The 17,202-nt window shown below is 36.0% G+C and overlaps 1 protein-coding gene across 4 annotated transcripts in view; it reads right to left on the minus strand.

Annotated features, from left to right (window-relative positions):
- Positions 1 to 17,202, minus strand: part of TTC29 (tetratricopeptide repeat domain 29) — a 170,562-nt gene that overhangs the window by 79,631 nt on the left and 73,729 nt on the right. For all 4 annotated transcript variants that reach the window (XM_079305958.1, XM_079305956.1, XM_079305957.1 and 1 more), the window contains exons 4-5: positions 9,725 to 9,948; positions 1,116 to 1,301 (exon numbers count right to left, since the gene is read on the minus strand). In XM_079305958.1, coding sequence (XP_079162084.1) covers positions 1,116 to 1,301; positions 9,725 to 9,948 — 410 coding nt within the window. The remainder of the gene's footprint in view (positions 1 to 1,115; positions 1,302 to 9,724; positions 9,949 to 17,202) is intronic.

The following is a 17,202-nucleotide window of genomic DNA, read 5'->3' on the forward strand; positions in this document are numbered from 1 at the left end:
GAATGATGTGAGTAAATGTAAAAAAAAAAGTGTCATGTCATCTGCAAGAGACTAAGAGGAAAAAATAGGACAACACTCTTTCAATAAAAAAAAAAAAAAAGCTGTAGACTTCTTTAGTTTTATGTCCAAGCTATTGCTGGGAAATTGAGCCATCTTTCAAAACACACCCATGCCATCAGACATTTAATGGAATTAGACTATTTCCACAAAAATATTTCCATTTCTGTCAATCTTTTTTTTTTTAAGAAAAGTCCCGTTATAGGATAAGCCAGCCACAAGTTGTGTTCAGAGCTGGAATTGTTTCAACCCATAGTTAAATTTAGAAACAAAACCATAGTGGCTACACAAATCACATATTTTAAGCAATAGTTAAGCATACAGTACACTTAAAAATGAGAACTGGAAGACATGCTTTATTCAACTACTTGAGGCTCACTTATTGTTTGCCTTCCTGCACCATGAAAAGATTTTATGCAAACAGAGGAAAACACCTTTTTTATACTTTGACTGCTATCCACACACAAACCCCTCTGCCATAAAAGGCAATAAATGCTTTTAAATATAGAAACAAGGTTCACTTTGATATAAGAAAGCAATATGGTTTACAGTGAGAACAACTGTTCACTGCAACAGGCTCCCCAGGGATGTGGTAGAGTACCCATCACTGGAGGTTTTTAAGATGCTATTGACAGGGTGCTAAAATAACCTCATTTAGGCTCCCTTTCCCATGAAAGGTTGGATGAGATGATCTGTCCAAGTCCCTTAGAGCCTGGGCTGTTCTGTGATTCTAGTTATTTATATTAATACCTTCTAATTTCAGAAGCTCACAGTTTAAGGATGTGGATGGTGAAATGGAGCTTGTGGTGAGGTCCAAGTCTGAAGTGAACACCAATGTGGCAGTCACTACCAACAAAGAGAGTGTCACTTGCACTCAAGAGAATCAGAGGGTCATTTTAAAAAGAACAAAAATACAGGCTGCTTATCTAAGAGCACACTGGAAGCAGGATTAAACATTACAGAACTCCATGTCCACAGCTCTTTAATTTCAGCCCAGTTTGTGTAACTAGAGATGTAGAGATGCCATCCAAAGCAGCTTTATTATGTCAGTGCCTTACCTTGTTCTTCCATGATGAGGCCCATGTTTACATATGACTGTGCCTTTCTCTTCCCACCATCAATTTCTACTAATTGAGCAGTGTTATAGCTTCGTTCATAGAAGTAGTCACTCAACCATTTGTCCTCAGGGTCACTGAAAAAGCAGGCCAAGCTAAGCTGGTTATCATACACCTTCTCATGGTGCCCTTTAAAAACAAAAGACACAATAAAAATGTTCTATTATCATCAGTGTTCAGAAATTTTGCATGTTATAGCAATAATCATAATGAAAATTAAGAACTATTTCTATTTCCACCATTCAAATACCATCAAGTTCTGCTACGTGTTCACTTAGAGAAATGTAAGAGGAAAATTATAACCTTACACGTTAGGCACAATTGAAAACATATTTTTGTTCTAATTTCTGTGTGCAAAACCAAAATTCAGTTCAATAAAACACACAGAACCTGGATAAAACACTGGATAGTCAAAAGAGAAGTCAGAGTGAGACTGGAGAAGCATTTGTCTGAGCCTCTGGGCCCTGAAAAAGCCTAAGAGCTTTCCAAACCTTGGACCTCTAAGGTAGCAACTGTGTTGACGGAGATTAAAAACCAAAAAGAACACTCTGCAAACACAATCCATTAACTGATATAATTTTAAATGTTCAAAGTATGACTTACAAGAAAGGCTTTGAGTTTTCATGTGTATTGCCATGTTTATTACACAGCAGCAATGACTCAAACAAATACTTTAAATTTATCACTAAACCACACAAGAGGGATTTGTCAGCCCCATCTCTACTATGTTCTGTCTCAAAAATCACAAATTACACACAATCTGGTTGAACAAATGTAAATCTCTCATTCTCTCTGTTGTCATGACTGTTATTTGACTTCATAATTGTTGCACAACACAGAAGAACTTCATCCTTTTGAGAAAAAGGGCTACCACCTAATCATGTCTGCAGTCTTCAAGATGTTCATCTACTACTTGTTCCCTATCCTCTTTTCTCTGTCTTGGTCATTCCAGAAAAATTGTCTGAATTCTTCCTGCTTAAAGTTTTTTGAAATCAAGCTGAAATTTTCCCCTATTCTTGAACACTCTTTTTATTTAAAAATTCATCCCTCTAATGGTAAACAATACCTTTTTTTATTGCCTGTGTTTTTCTAATTATTTTCCTTTGTTATTTATTTTCCCAGAATTTTCTCTTCCATGAAGTTGTAACCTCATGTTTCTACCTTTCTAATAATTCCCATAAAAATATCTAAAATTATGATTTTGAAGCAATGTGTGTTATGTACATTTCAATTTCCAGTATTTTAAAAGAGAGAACATCCCTTCCAAGAAATGAGTGATTCACTATCTCTTTAAAATCACCAAAAATGAAACAGCTCAATAAAATTACATTAAGATTATCATCTCATCATTTACATCTAAGGTTTTAAATGAAAACAAAAGCTTAAGTTTTGAAATTCAGCTTTGACAGGAATAATTATCAATATTCAGACTTCATGTATTCCTAATCTGAATATGTCACATGACTGTGAGTTTTCATGCCTTTTGTTTCTCCTCAGGACTGAAAAAGCACCTCTTGGGTGCCTCTTTTTCTAAATATCCTGGAGTCTACATCATATAAAACACACTTACACATCAGAAATTAAGACTACTTCGGTACAATAGACTCATAAAAATCTCTTCAAATGATTCTGGAACGGAAATAACAAAACTGGGTTGGGCTTAATATAATTCTATTTACCTCTGTGCATGCATACACACACACACACACATATATGCCTGTATTTGTATATGCTTATAACAGATATATTTATACATCTATGCAACATCATTATCTATCACACATATCAACATTATACTGAATCCAAGACACTGCATTGTACCAGCTATTAAGAAGAAAATTAATTCTATTCTAGCCAAAACCAGGTCAACACACACAGATAAAGGCAAGACCCAGTTGGGATTCACCCAAACTAAGCAATTTAGATGTGGAGAGGAGTTACCTAGGATCCCTTTTCTCTCAGTGAAGAAAAGCAGATAGTTCTTGGTTGGGATGTAACTCATCTTGACTTGAACAATGCTTGCAGCACAAGGGAATGGTTTTAGAGATTATCTCAGAAGTAGAGGCACAGCTTCCCACAATTACAAGCACACTACCACTTGAGCAGCAAAATACAGGACCTAATTATAACCTAATTATAACCTATATTAACCACTAACATAAAGATAACAATACACATTACATACAGATGACAGCTAAGTGAAAATTAAGTCAAAGATACTAGAGGATGCATACAAATGGTTGCAATAACCCAGAAAGAGAAGAGATAATTGGATCATCATTGGATACAGATTTGCTCCTCTGAAATCACTGCTACAACGTATCAAGGCACTTATGTGACATAAAATTACGCAAATAACTTCAGGTAGTGCCCCACAGATCCCAAGGGGGAGAAGTGACCTGAGGCAGACTCCAGCTACTGCCACGGCTTTGATTGAATGAACTTTAATGTGACCCTCTGATGACGATCCTGCCCGTGCATAACAATGAGAACCATGTCTGGCATTGTCCTGGACAGTGGCTGACCAGATATGCTGGGCACAAAACAAACCCCCAAACCCCAGACTTTTAAAAGTAATTTTTTCTTCTGGATTCAAAGTCTCAGGTACCAATCAAGAAATGAATTGATGTTATTCTGACAGTGGCAAAGACTGCATGTCAGAATTAGTGAAAGTGAACTTTTACATCCACAGGAGATGAATATAGGAATAGGTCTCTCTTCTATAAAATCTCTAAGAAGTAGTTCACATATTAAAATTTTGAACTCTAATTCTATAGAGTAAGTTATCTACAACTGATTATAAAATACACGTAGACAAGTCATCTTTAGGTATGTGTTGATCAAATAAATGAAAAACAACTCTCTAATTGAGTGCTTATGTACAAAGGAGAGTTGTCCTATCAAACCTTCCTGAGATCTTCCTGTTAAACAGAGATTAAGAAAACCCAAACCCTTCAACTTGAACTTAAACATTAAACCCCATCTATTAAACCCATGGGATATTCCCTGCTCTGTATCAGGATCATTTTAGGTGCACCTCAGCTGTCAAAGAGCATCTCCCTCCAGTGTGTTCAAGTCACAAACCTTCATCAGCCCCAGAACAGCACCTTTTCTCCTGGGCTACTCTCAGGAACTATTTCCTTGCCAGCAAGGCAGTGCACAGAACAGAGGATCACTCAAATCCATGTCTGCACTTTTGCTATGCTCAGCTAGACAACTACTTTGTGCAGTGCAAGGGATAGTGAGGTGCAGTTTGAGTTTGAGAACCCCAACAGGGCTAAAATGAGAGAAAAGAAACACAAAGAAGGTTAGCAAGCCATGCTAGTGCAACTCAAGTACAACTTGCTGCCACATCTCTATGATCCTTCATGACAGGATGCAGTGGAAGAAAGGAAAAGAACAGGAATGGTCTTTAGAGAACAATGAAAACATCATGAAGAGACCCTGGCTTGCTGTTTCCCTTGAAGAATAAAAGAGGCAGCTGCTCCATTTTCCATTAACAAGAACTTGCACTCATTTTTAAACTGCAGGTATCAGAAAGAAATTTTTTCAACATCCAGTTATGACTCAGTACTTTCCCCACAAAAAGCCACCAGTCAGTCCTTTGTTCCTGCCAGACAAAGGCCATATGGAAACTTTCCAACAGGTCTTAACACTTACCCTCCACTTCAGTTAGCTGTTTAAAGTGTGTATGACTGGATTATAACTGAACCTTTCCTCTTGAAGTCACATAAAGAAGTGGACTAAGGTCAATTAAGTCACTAGGAGTAATTTTTTTATATATCAGAATGAGATGCTATTAATGCTGAAAGTTTCATTTTTCTTTTGCCAGAGAGATTAAAATCAGTAATTTAGTAGACAGCTGATGCTGCAAAGAATTGCAGCACACACTGGAAGATCCAGGATGGAAGTTGTTGGATCAATAAGAGGCACAAAATGCAGTCAAATATGGAGATGCAATTGGTTATTTCCATCTGGATCTATACATGACAAAGAACCAGTCTGCCTCTACAGGTAGATGACTCCTCAATCATTCCTTTACCCAGGGATTTTATTCATAAATGGATAAACTCTCTTCCTGAAAGTTTAGCCATAAGTCCACAAATATAGAAAGTGAAAATGTGAGTTGGGAGCATGAGCATGAGTTTGTTTCCTAGAGTGAGCACAGAGTACATCACTCCTGACACTGACAGGTACATAAAGGGAAAATACTTAAATGCCATAGAAATGGTCATGGTATAATTTTACTGGATAAAGGATAAAGCTAACTAATGAAAAGAATATGAGGCAATTAATTGGTAATATGGAATGCTAGAAGAGGACTCCAAGCTATTGCAACAAAAACATATTACAGAAATTTTCTAAAAAATGTTGCTTCTGTTGATGCAAATGGTATTTCTGCAAGTGGCTGTATTTTGAGATGGCTTGGCTTCTTTCCTAGACAGAATCACTTCAACTTTTTGTAAGATAACTACAAAAATATTAAAATTCTCCGCTGGTCTTCAGCTACTACTGCATTTTTTCCTGTGATAAAATATTAAGTAGGAAATTACAAACCTGCTCAGTGTTCCTTTGCCCAGCCCCTCAAAAGCTAGGCAACAAAACTGCCTCATCCAAGCAAATATTAAAAGAAGGTTTGTTATACTTTTTTCTTGTAATGCATTACCTCTGTTTTTGTTTGTTGGTTTGTTTCTTTTTTTTTCAAAATAGCATGGGAAATACGGTTATTGTAATATTTCTTGCACCAGGCCTAAGGCATAATTGTGAAATCTTACAGAAAAGCTCTCTACTACAAAATGTTAAACTCTGTTTTCAACCTTCAGTATACTGGACCAAGATTTTCCAGTGCAAACATATAAAATACTCATGCTTTCTTCATATACTTTTTGAAAAGACATCTTTTACAACAAAAACTAATGATAAATCATACTGCCAAATTTTTTCTCTACACTGAAGTGAGGGAAAGAAAGCCAAGTTCCTACTTCTTTCTAATTGTGTGTGTCTGGTACTGCCTAGAACAAGGGCCAGCAGCCTGCAGCACATGCACAGATTCAGCATTTAGCACACAGCACAGCACAAAGGTTGAGTGGGGTCAGGAACCAGGAGCAGGTGGAATCTCAGAAAGGCTGCAGCTCCCAGGTTTTAACTCTTGGTTTCCAGCAGCTGCTCCAGTGGTCAGCTAATAAGGAGTGCCTTGCCCTTTTGAAGGCATGTTCTTAGTCAAGGATTCCCCCCTCTGGCCCTGGCACAGTGATCTGCCACTACACATTGCAGCCACTGAACTGTGGCATTTTCCCTGGTTTTGCACTCCTGATCTGGCAAAGTAGAGTTAACAGCTGGAACAACTCTTCCTTTAATTGTTCTTGAGCTGGAGCTTGCTTTGCATTCCTTTCAATGTCTACAAGCAAATCAGCTCACTCTACCGAGTACTGATAAATAAAAAACATAACTTGGCTTTTGAAGAAACCCCCAGTATTTCCATACATGTGCCAAGAAATCACAGTATACATCAAATGCTGAGCCGTGCAGATCCATTACTCTGGCATTTATCCTGCATTCTTCTGTAAAATGCCCTACAACTATACATATTTAAACAATTCAACCACCTCCTTTTTTTTTCCCTAAGCTCCTGAAATCAGAACTAGTAAATAAAGAGGTTAGTAAAGGATAAAGGAAAATCAAAGAATAATTAAAACATCCTCAATTTCAAAGTCAGAAACATTTACTTTACATGTACAAGGAAGGCAAGATAAAAATATAGTGAAACATTGCCAATATTTCTGCCACTGCTTTTAGAATAATGCTGAACTCAGGGCAAAATAACTGCATCAGTCATTTTTCTGAGAAGCTGGAAGGATTAAAGTTCCCTTACTATATTTTAAATACTTGTGACATAAACACTTTTTGTTGCATTTGATTGAACTGGACAGAAAAAAAAGAGCTGTTTTCTTTGAGCAGAAAAATATTGGTAATAAGCAATTTAAAAAAAGACAACCCCTGTATGATCTGAAGTTCAACCAATATATTCTATTAAAAATGAAAACAGAGAGAACCTTTACTGGTGCATAATGCTGGTAAACAAAATGTTACTATTTTCAAACCCAGCAGAAAAGAAAGTGATTGTTCTTTGATATCAGCCTGCACATTGTGGTGGATGCCTCTGATTCAGTTCAAACAAATAATTTATGTCCAGCATTGTAATGTCCTAGAACTACAAACTTACAACATTAACATTTTCCACCAATAAATATGAAAACTGAATGTGTACATAGCTTGCTCTGTAAGCTATAGTAACTGCCATAAAACTCTAAAATTAGAAATTCTAAGTTATATTCAAAATTAAGACATTAATACTCTATGTTCAAAAAATATCAGATGAGAAAAATTAAATAACAAACAAGAAATTATTTACTGACAAAAAAAAAATGTTTGTTTTCCACATACCAGTCCACGTTCAATCCCAAGATTTCATGAAGTTTCAATTAATCAAAAAACTAACAAGCAGTGAATTTTTTAGGGTTATTATTTATACCTGCTATCTCTTTTACATCACAATCGTTACTGGAGATAGGTAAAATTTCAGCTAACACAATATTACTAACATCAGCCATGCTATGAAACTTTCACCATTTGCTGACCCAAATATTACTTTCACCCTTTTAAGCCTGAACTGTGGCAGCTGAAGAGCAAATGCAGGTCAGCTGCTGTTGTGGCTGCTACATCATGGTAAATTCCAGCTGAGGTGAACTGCTGAATGATTCTTAAATGGTGTCAACTGGAGTTGTCAGGAGATCATAAGCCAGAGCCCCAAGCAATTTGATTAGAATCAGAGAGTAACTGGATTAGCAGAACTACTGAATTAGTGCTTGATGAGCTGCACAATTCATGTGAATCTTCACAGCACTGCTGGCTCTCAGACCTGCAACTGGAATTACCTCCACCCCTTCATGTGCCAGGCAATTGAAACCTCATTTTATACAAACAGGACATTTGTGCAAAGGTTTGCACTGAAACTGGTGGGAAAATCAAAACAAACTACGCCCTGATCTAGCAATTCAATAACAGCACTTGCCAAGTCTTAAGTCCTCATTATTTTTTTTTTTCTTCTTTCAATTTATTCAACAGGCAAAGTTGGGAGATACTCTCTCCTAGAAGCAGGGTGCAATCAGGCAGCTGGTGGTGGAACCTTGTCCCTGGGAGAGGTGAAAGATTTAGAGAGCCCAGCACACAAGAAATGCCGAGTTCAATGATAGAAGGGCAGGACCAGCATGTTTGGCAATGCCTTGGCTCTCTCTTCAAACAGGGAGCCTGTTTGCCACCTCTGCTGCCACACACCAGCCTGAACAATACCCTGCACTGAAGGCAAGCAACTGCCCTCCTCAAGTGGCTGCAGGGAGCAGGCCCATCGAGGTAAACCATGTCTAGCACTTTTTGACCATCAAATTTTGGCAGAATGCTTCTGTCAGGGCAGTTCAAGCTCCAAACCTCTCTTTCATATTTTGCAAGATACAGGGGTGCCTATTCTGTTTTTAGTCATACTCCTGGCAAAGCTGAAGATTCCTTCCAGTTATGTCTGTCTGGACTTCCCGTCAAGAATTACAGTGAATTAAATAAAGAAACACAACTTTTGGCTGTCATAGCAAATATAAAATAAACATTTAAAATTAACATTTTTAAAGGCCAAAAGGGCTTCTTTTGCTGTTCCTTTTTTTGAAATGAAGTTGCCCATTTCTAAATTTCAGTCAAAAAGCTTAGATTCCAAACTCACAAGCTTTACTGTAGGTTTTCATATTTGTAATGATCAAAATGCAACTTGAAATGACAACTATAGTGAAATCAACTCAGCTATGAAGCAGAATTGCAGTTAGAGCTTTATCTGCCTCCATCACTACAATTATTCCAATGGAGAAAGATGGAGTAAGTTATGCTACTATTTATAGTAAAAGGAAATGATAAATATGAGTGCTTAGTAAATATTAGGCAACAGAGAAAATACAGTAATTTGGAGTTATGTCTTCACTAATATCTAGTAATTCACAGGTGGCATGTTACATCCGTGTGCTGTATTTTATTTGACATGTTCACAATCCTTTTTAAGTCAGTCACAAATTCAAACACAGTTAGCAGACAGGGTATTTAATAAAAACAGATTTATAAAACTATTACTGTGTGAAAAAGCATTTCACCTATTAAATTTTCCTAATACAAACCCAGCTATTTAAATCAATAGAGGAAGAAAAACAATAAATAATGAAACTATGAGAAAATAATTGAGATGTTATCAAAGCTATAAATACATCAAACATTTCTGATGGTATCAAAATGCACTCTACATGTTTTTCCCTTTTTTTTTTTCCTTCCTTCACAAAACCTCTCCTGATATCTGCAGCTCCTAATCATTTATTCTATAAATACAGCTCAGTTGACTAAGGCTGCAATGTGCTAAGATGCAGCAGCGTTTCAAATTCATACATGAAACAATTTGGAAGCTTCCCCCAGGCACTGGCGGCTGCGGCTCCCGCTGCTCCGCTACCCACAATCCCCCCATTTACCTGCTCGCTGGGCTGCCTCAGCCCTGGTCAGGAAGTGGTAAAGCTGATCCAGCTTATCAGGCTGCTCCTCCAGGGACTTCTCATGCCATATGGCTGACCCAGGCCCTGCAGCCTCCCTCAAGGCATTCCACTTCTGGATCAGAGTGAGGAGCTCAGAGAAGGACTTGTGATAACCCTGGCGCAGCATGTCTATGCAGATGTTCTTCTTGTATGAATTCCTGTAACTGGGAATAAGAAAGGGAGATTTTAAGCCTTTAAACCTGTATTCTGTTCTCCACCTTACCAAATAAGTGCAGATAACTACAACAGCTTTCAGGAAGAGACCTCTGCAGTTCAGCAGCAGGGAGTGGGTAATATTTCCACTGCTCAAAGAGAGATCTGCCAAAATCTGATTGCAAATGCCATACCCTAGGGAAGCAAACATGGTAATAATCAATAAATACCAATATATACATTGAAAACACGATGAAAATGCACTGGTATTCTTTAGCTAGTATTTGGTAAAAAAAGCTGACTGATGGGAATCCTCCCCCCCACGTTTACACTATCTCATGAAAACACAATGAACCCTTAGTTTGCTTTAAGACAGTGCACAGGGAAAATTGAGGCACGCGTCAAAACAACATATATGTTGTTATATATAAAATTGTTATTATATATTATATATATGTTGCTGTATGTTACATGTATATGTTGTAATATATATACATTAAATAGTTTTGCTGTAGGATAGGATGGCTTGGTTTAAAAATGTCAAACAAATGCTATGCCAGAAACATAATCATTAGATATTATTTTCCTTCCATTTAGCATATAACTTCAGTGGTTTAGTGATTAAAAAGTTTTATAATTTCTCCCTAGTTTTCCAATCAAATGATGCTATGATGAATTTTTATTGAAGTTAGAACCTTTATAAACTCTGATAAGATATACATATCACAAAGTTGTGGAATCAAATATTCTTAACTGGTAATACACCTTTGGAGGTATTATTTATGGAAATAATCAAAGTATTTGTTTTATATGGTGTGAAACAATTTGTGTCCTATTCTGGAGAAAACTATGAGTCCAATGGGACTGCAAGGATGGTTGTCCAGCCTGGGAGAACCAATCTTTACCTCAGTAAAATGGCAAGGACTCAGATGTGTTACCTTTATCTTGTATATTCCATTAAATTTCCAAACTGTTTTCAAGACTGTCCTTTTAGATTTAAATCCATTTAAATTCAAATTATCTCAGCTATAAAATAAATATGGAATTCTGAAAAATGAAATTTATAGTCTATGTAATAAATAATCGCCCAATGTACTTTGATCTTAAGAAGAGCTACTGCAATTCTTTAACAGTGTTGGTAAGATGGAAGTGATGTGAGAAACTTCTTAGCCAGATGTCAATAAAATAGACAGCAATGTAAGATGTAGGAAGCAAATAATGTGCATTATTTCATATCTGACATAATTAAAATAACATTTTTTACTACACAAATGCACATTAATCCTTCACATGTATTTTTCACATTTCAGTTGCAGAATTGAGCACAAAAATATTAACTAATCCTGATACGATTTAGACCAGACAATACTGAATGTGTGTCTATATATAAATAGATATTTTTTGAGATTGAAAATCATACATTGCTCACACAGATAAGGGAAAAGATATAACTTTTCTGCACCATAAAATTTTGCAACATTTATCTTACATATGAGAAATATGTTTAAAGATTTAAATTTTAATTTGCTAGAATATGCTATATCTGATATATACCAAATGTACCGTACATAGCTTCAAAACACTGTAAAGATATTGTGCTAATACCATGCAATATATTCTCTCTTTTTTATATGGAATAGCTTTTTATTTCCTGTTTAAAAATCCTGTGTAATAAAAAAAAAACCAAACCTGAAGAGCATAGGTAAAAAATTCCTACCAACTTCCAAAGGCCTAGGACTGAATCCTACAGCAATATAACTCAGAGAAGTGGAATAACAATCTGCATAGCAAGCACACACATGCCTGTTTATTTATATAATGGAATCTATGTATGTTTGTGTGTGTGCATGCATTAGATCAGGAGATGTATTGGAAGTAAACAAGGAAGTAGTGCTAAAAGATTCAGCAGTCACTACCCAAAATGTCATTCAGGTAATTTTTAACACTCACTGCACACTCATTGAGCACAGAACTGGTACTCATACAAACAGAAAAAACTGTGTCCATGTAACATATTATTTTCTATAGACTGATGTATTTTACTTGAAGTCAAAGCACATTTTTGCCACAAGAAAGCATTATTAGTAAACCAGTACAGGAAAACAAAGCATACAGTAAAACATGTAATTTTTGAAAACCAGTGTCAAGAGTGTTTGAATAAATCCCATCCCAACTAATTGAGAAATTGAAACAATGCTGAGGTAATTCTACTGTACAGAGTACATTTTTCTGAGGCAAAGAGGACTGATTTTAGCATACAAGCAGTGAAGCTATCTACTGTAAAACCCTTCAAATTCAATGGCACTTATAAAAAATCATCTCAGTTATAATGCACACAACACAATAATAATACTATTGTTTCTGTAATATATAAACCACAAGTGCCTGATCACACACAAACAATAAAATTGGGCAAGAGATTTATGGTATTATGGGGATAAATGGTATTTGTATCACCTAAAGGAGTTTGACACTGCAACAAAATCTAAAATTGTTACTGTTATCCTAGAGTTTCCCGATGAAAATTCTAAGGTCATTTATTTACAAACACTTTCAAACACAGTAAACTTTTCATGATACCTTGAGATAAACTATAAATCCTCACTCCTCAAAATACTTTCCTTCCTGCTTTTCATGATGTCATGCAGCATGCAAAAACTGAAGTTAAGTAGAACAACTCCTGCTTTAGATAACTAAAGATTGCTTGATTTCTAATATCAATATCAAAACCTGATACCTAAGGTTCCTTCCAACTCAGATTATTCTATGATTCTGTGATTTATTTTATAAAATCCCACTGTTAGCACTAGTGTAGTATGTTTCTACATTAATAAGCAATCTTACACTAAACACTTTCGAACCTCGCTCCCCAACAGATTATGATTTATTGTTAAACAAGCGAGGTTGTTTTTGTGCATTCGTCCGCGCCGACTTGAGGTTTCCTTTGAACAATTATGTTCTTCCAGGAGCGAAATGAGAGAAGGCTGAGCGCCCTTCGCTTAGCTCGGAGCGGAGTTCCCGGGGTTTACTGGTCTCTGGGGGCATCTACTGGAAAAGTGGGAAACTGCAGGCAGGATGCGCGGATCCCGGCACAGAACAAAGGCTTTCCCCGGCTGTGCCCCGGCACAGGGAACAGGGCGAGGGGCCACCAAGGCGCTCGCCCGGCCCGCACGGACGCCAGCGAGCCACGGAATGTGTCGGACCAGACAGCTCGGCAAGATCTGCCGGGTTTCATTCAAAAATTTAATGCGATGTGACTGCCAACCCAAAGTCCTCGCTCCCCGTGGGGTGATCATAAAATCACGCCAGAAAAAAAAAGGTTTCAGATTTTTTTTTTTTTTTTTAAAGCAAACTATTTTTAATGAAATCTGAAGCAACTCTATGTATTTACGGTTAAAAGAAAGATACCAATTAATCTGGTTTTAATTTAAAGTGGATTAGCTTTGGGTTTTTTCATCCATGAAACTCAACAGATGAGAACCACACCACTTACCACAGAGCCAGCTGATGCTAAGAATGCCCCGACCCTCTGCCTGTGTACTCATTTCTGCCATCGCTGTTATGTTGCTAAATGTTTATTTACACCGGCTGGGCCATGAGCTGCAGGTGGATCTGATCCTACACCAACAGTTTCTGTGATGCAGTGTTCCATTAGAAAGTGCTGAAAATTTCTGTGAGCTTCTCAGAGTCTCTGTGTCATTATGGGGGTTCTGTGTCACCAGAGTTTTCAGCACCAAATAAATAAGCAAAAGTTAAAGTTGCCATTTCAGTGGCACCGTGGTAGAGGTGATGATTTTGTATTGCGCAGTATCACACGGGTGGAAGGAGCTACTTATTGAACATGGATCTGTGAGCTTGAAAACACACTGCTGTTAACACCCTGCTTAATTCAAGTGTACCCAGATATTGATACAGACATTTTCATTTCTTTGTAAACTATCCAGTTACTTCAGTAATTTTCCTATATGGATTTCCTTTTGCATTATCATTGGTATTACAAAGTAATCTAGAATCACACTGAGAAATCACAGGAACCTGACTGTAATCTTCCTTTACCAATGCAACAGTAATAAACAGTAAATGTTTGGTGAGATTAATGGAATTACACTGTTCTTCCAGTCTCAAGGACTTCCCTACATTATGGTATTGCACTTTTACAAGACCCTTAAGCAATGCTGCACAGAACCACACAACATTCCCTTCAACTTAAAATCCTCCACAATAAGGCTATTTGCATTCTACCCTTTAAACTGAAAGAGAGGACACAAAAAGGAAATTAAGAGGCTAAGAGGCAGGAACTGGTGTTACAAATAATCAAAATAGTCAGTATAGCATAACAGAATAATTTATCAGGAGCTTAATTCTCCATGCCTCCTGCCTGATATTACAGGTCAATTACACACATGCAAAATAAGTCCAGAAGACTACTATTTTCAGATGCCAAATTTATATATATATATATATAAAATATTAGCTTTCATATATTTAGATTTTGTAGGGCTTAATAAGTACTTCCAATTAATTCCAGCTTCTGATTACAATACAAGTAGTTGTATTGTACTGTAGCAATCCTATTTGGTAGAGAACAAAATGGCATGGATTAAACAACGATAGTATATAAAATATTAAAGTGTACTTCCAGTGTAAAATAATTACTCTACCAATTATTATAATGTTTAAAAACTGTATTCAAATAGGTTTCATTCACTTGGGATTTCCTTCTGCAGTTTGCAAGCCAATGACTGATATAAATGCCTTAGATAAGCATCACAAAATTATGAAAAAATAATAAAGATATTTTTGCTTAAGTTCATTTAAACAAATTTATTTTACTTCCACCCCCCCCTTTCCTGTCTATAAATCTACAAGAAAATGAAAATTACATAAAGTATGTGAATACTTAGGTACCTTTTGCTTAACCTATATGCAAAAAAACCACATCATAAACATGGAAATTTAAAAATTTTCTCCCTACAATTTGAAAAATATATGCATTAAGTACAAAAAAAAATATAGTACATAGAACAAAAATATGCTGTAAGAATTTATAAGTTCAGGCTGTTCTGCCTAGGAATTGGAAGAGGAATTATTTAATTTCAGCTGGACGACCAAGAAACAAGAACACTTTTTCAACACTGTTGGTGACCCATGCCCAAAATGAGTTAAAAGTTTGCCCAGGGAATTGCTGAACACAGAAAGTGCTCATGCAAACACTTGGCAAATATGGAAGGTGAGGATTTAGCACCCAGGTTCCAGTGGTGTCAATCCCTGTATTCACACTGCTGATGTCTACACTGCCACATCCCTGGGATGCAACACACCAAAGGTGGGCACACAACTAACTTAAAAATACATCCAGGTCCTGTGCTATCCCAATCCTCTGTGAAAATTTATCCACACAACTATTTTGGTAAGTCAATCCCTTGGATGGTTCAGGTACATTTCAGTACCACGTACTGCTACTGATACAAAGCTATTTAACTGCATCAGGGCACAGCTCTTTAATCCTGCTTTAAAGACTGTCCGTTTAAATACTTTCCTTTTAATGAAATATTTACTGGATGGTAATATGTTAAATTGTAGACTATAGTAATCTCATTAAAAAAAGATATGACAGTACAGTAAATGTCATTAAGCAGTAATAGACAGTTAGCTTACACTCTAGAATATTTTACTGCTAAGGCTGAGTGTTAGATTACAGTGGGGTGGGGGGCCTGCTTTTTAATTCCAAATTGCAAACTTGAAATAGATAATATCCTATTACAAAAAAGAATAAAATCCACAAACCCCTCAAAATATAAAAAAGATTCCCTATTTTAATTATAAATAAAAAATATTGCATGATGATTTGTACACATTGTGGAAGGGAAAAACATCACTTGGAATTGACTTGTAACAACACAGATTTTTTAAAGAAAAAAAGCTTTGTATCAGAACTATTAATAGAAAGATGAAAATGAAACACACATATAAAAAAAGAGATGTAGGTACTTTATACTATATATATATATAGGTACAAGAACTTTCAGCTTTAGCACTGCAGTGTTTTTCATCTGCTGCCTCAGTCACTGGATTGTTGTCAAACCACACTTTAACCTAAATCATGCCATCAAAGGGGGATGCACACCCTGCCAGTAGGATCCTGCAAAGAACACATATATTGAACTACCTTCCTTTTGCTCAAAGATATATAAAATGAAAAATTAATCAATTATAAACATCAAAGGATGAAACACAAAAAGTGTTTTAAAATGAATGTAAGCACTGTAATAATCAAGAATCTTCATTAACCCAGAAAATGGAAATATAAATCTAGCAATGAACTTTTGAAACATTCTGTCCCTAAATGTAAATGCAAAGAAAACACTAAAAATAAAAAGTTCTACCCTTAGAAAAATGTTAATCTTACAAAAGTACATATACCTGTGATTATTTCCAGCATAATCAGAAAAAAACATTGTCTTCATTAATCTTTTCATTTTTCCTTCTAAATTAATAATGTTCCTTAATCAAAAGTAATTCTAACCATATTTTAAGGACTACTATCTATCAAAATGAAGTATTTCTCAACTTCCCTCTTTTATTCTATTTGACTTGCATGATATCAAAGCAGTCATTAAATTTCTCTGCAAGTTTCTTTCACTGTATGCAAGACAGATAAACATAATTATTTACTTTCTGTATCCTCTCAAGCTGCTCTTATGAAATATCATAAAACCCTATCCAAAGCTCTGCATTTATTGCAGTATTGATATGAACAATTCCTGCATTACTTTTGCTTTTGTGTAGATCTTTTATTCAAGTCCCCAGCTGAATTTACTCAGTAGGATAAAGACAAATAGACCACACAGAGACTGGGAAGAAAGGAAAAGTGAGGATTTTACACAAAGCAGGATTCATTGTGAAAACTATTAGGAAATTATGACTGTACCAAAGCAGATTAGACAATCTTTCTTTATCTCAGCCTCTTTTTGTGTGTTAGAGATGCTTCACCTTTATGGAGTGTTTTAAAAATAGAAATCAGTTGTGCACTGCTTGTACATTATCTTCAGTAGTAAATATTGTTGAACTATTGTGAAATGAAAGCACCTAAAAAACCGTAAGACCAAACTTTGTAAAAACAACAAGTTACATGAAAAAGAAAAACTTCAGCTCACTGTGTTCTTCTTTATTAAAGTATGTCATGTATTTTATCTTTGCAAGAGTTTGATGAGTTTTTGCAAGTAAAATTCTGTTTCCTCTATACTTGCTAATAGTCATGAGAA

This window comes from Erithacus rubecula (assembly GCF_903797595.1).
Source record: "Erithacus rubecula genome assembly, chromosome: 5".
Taxonomy (NCBI): domain Eukaryota; kingdom Metazoa; phylum Chordata; class Aves; order Passeriformes; family Muscicapidae; genus Erithacus; species Erithacus rubecula.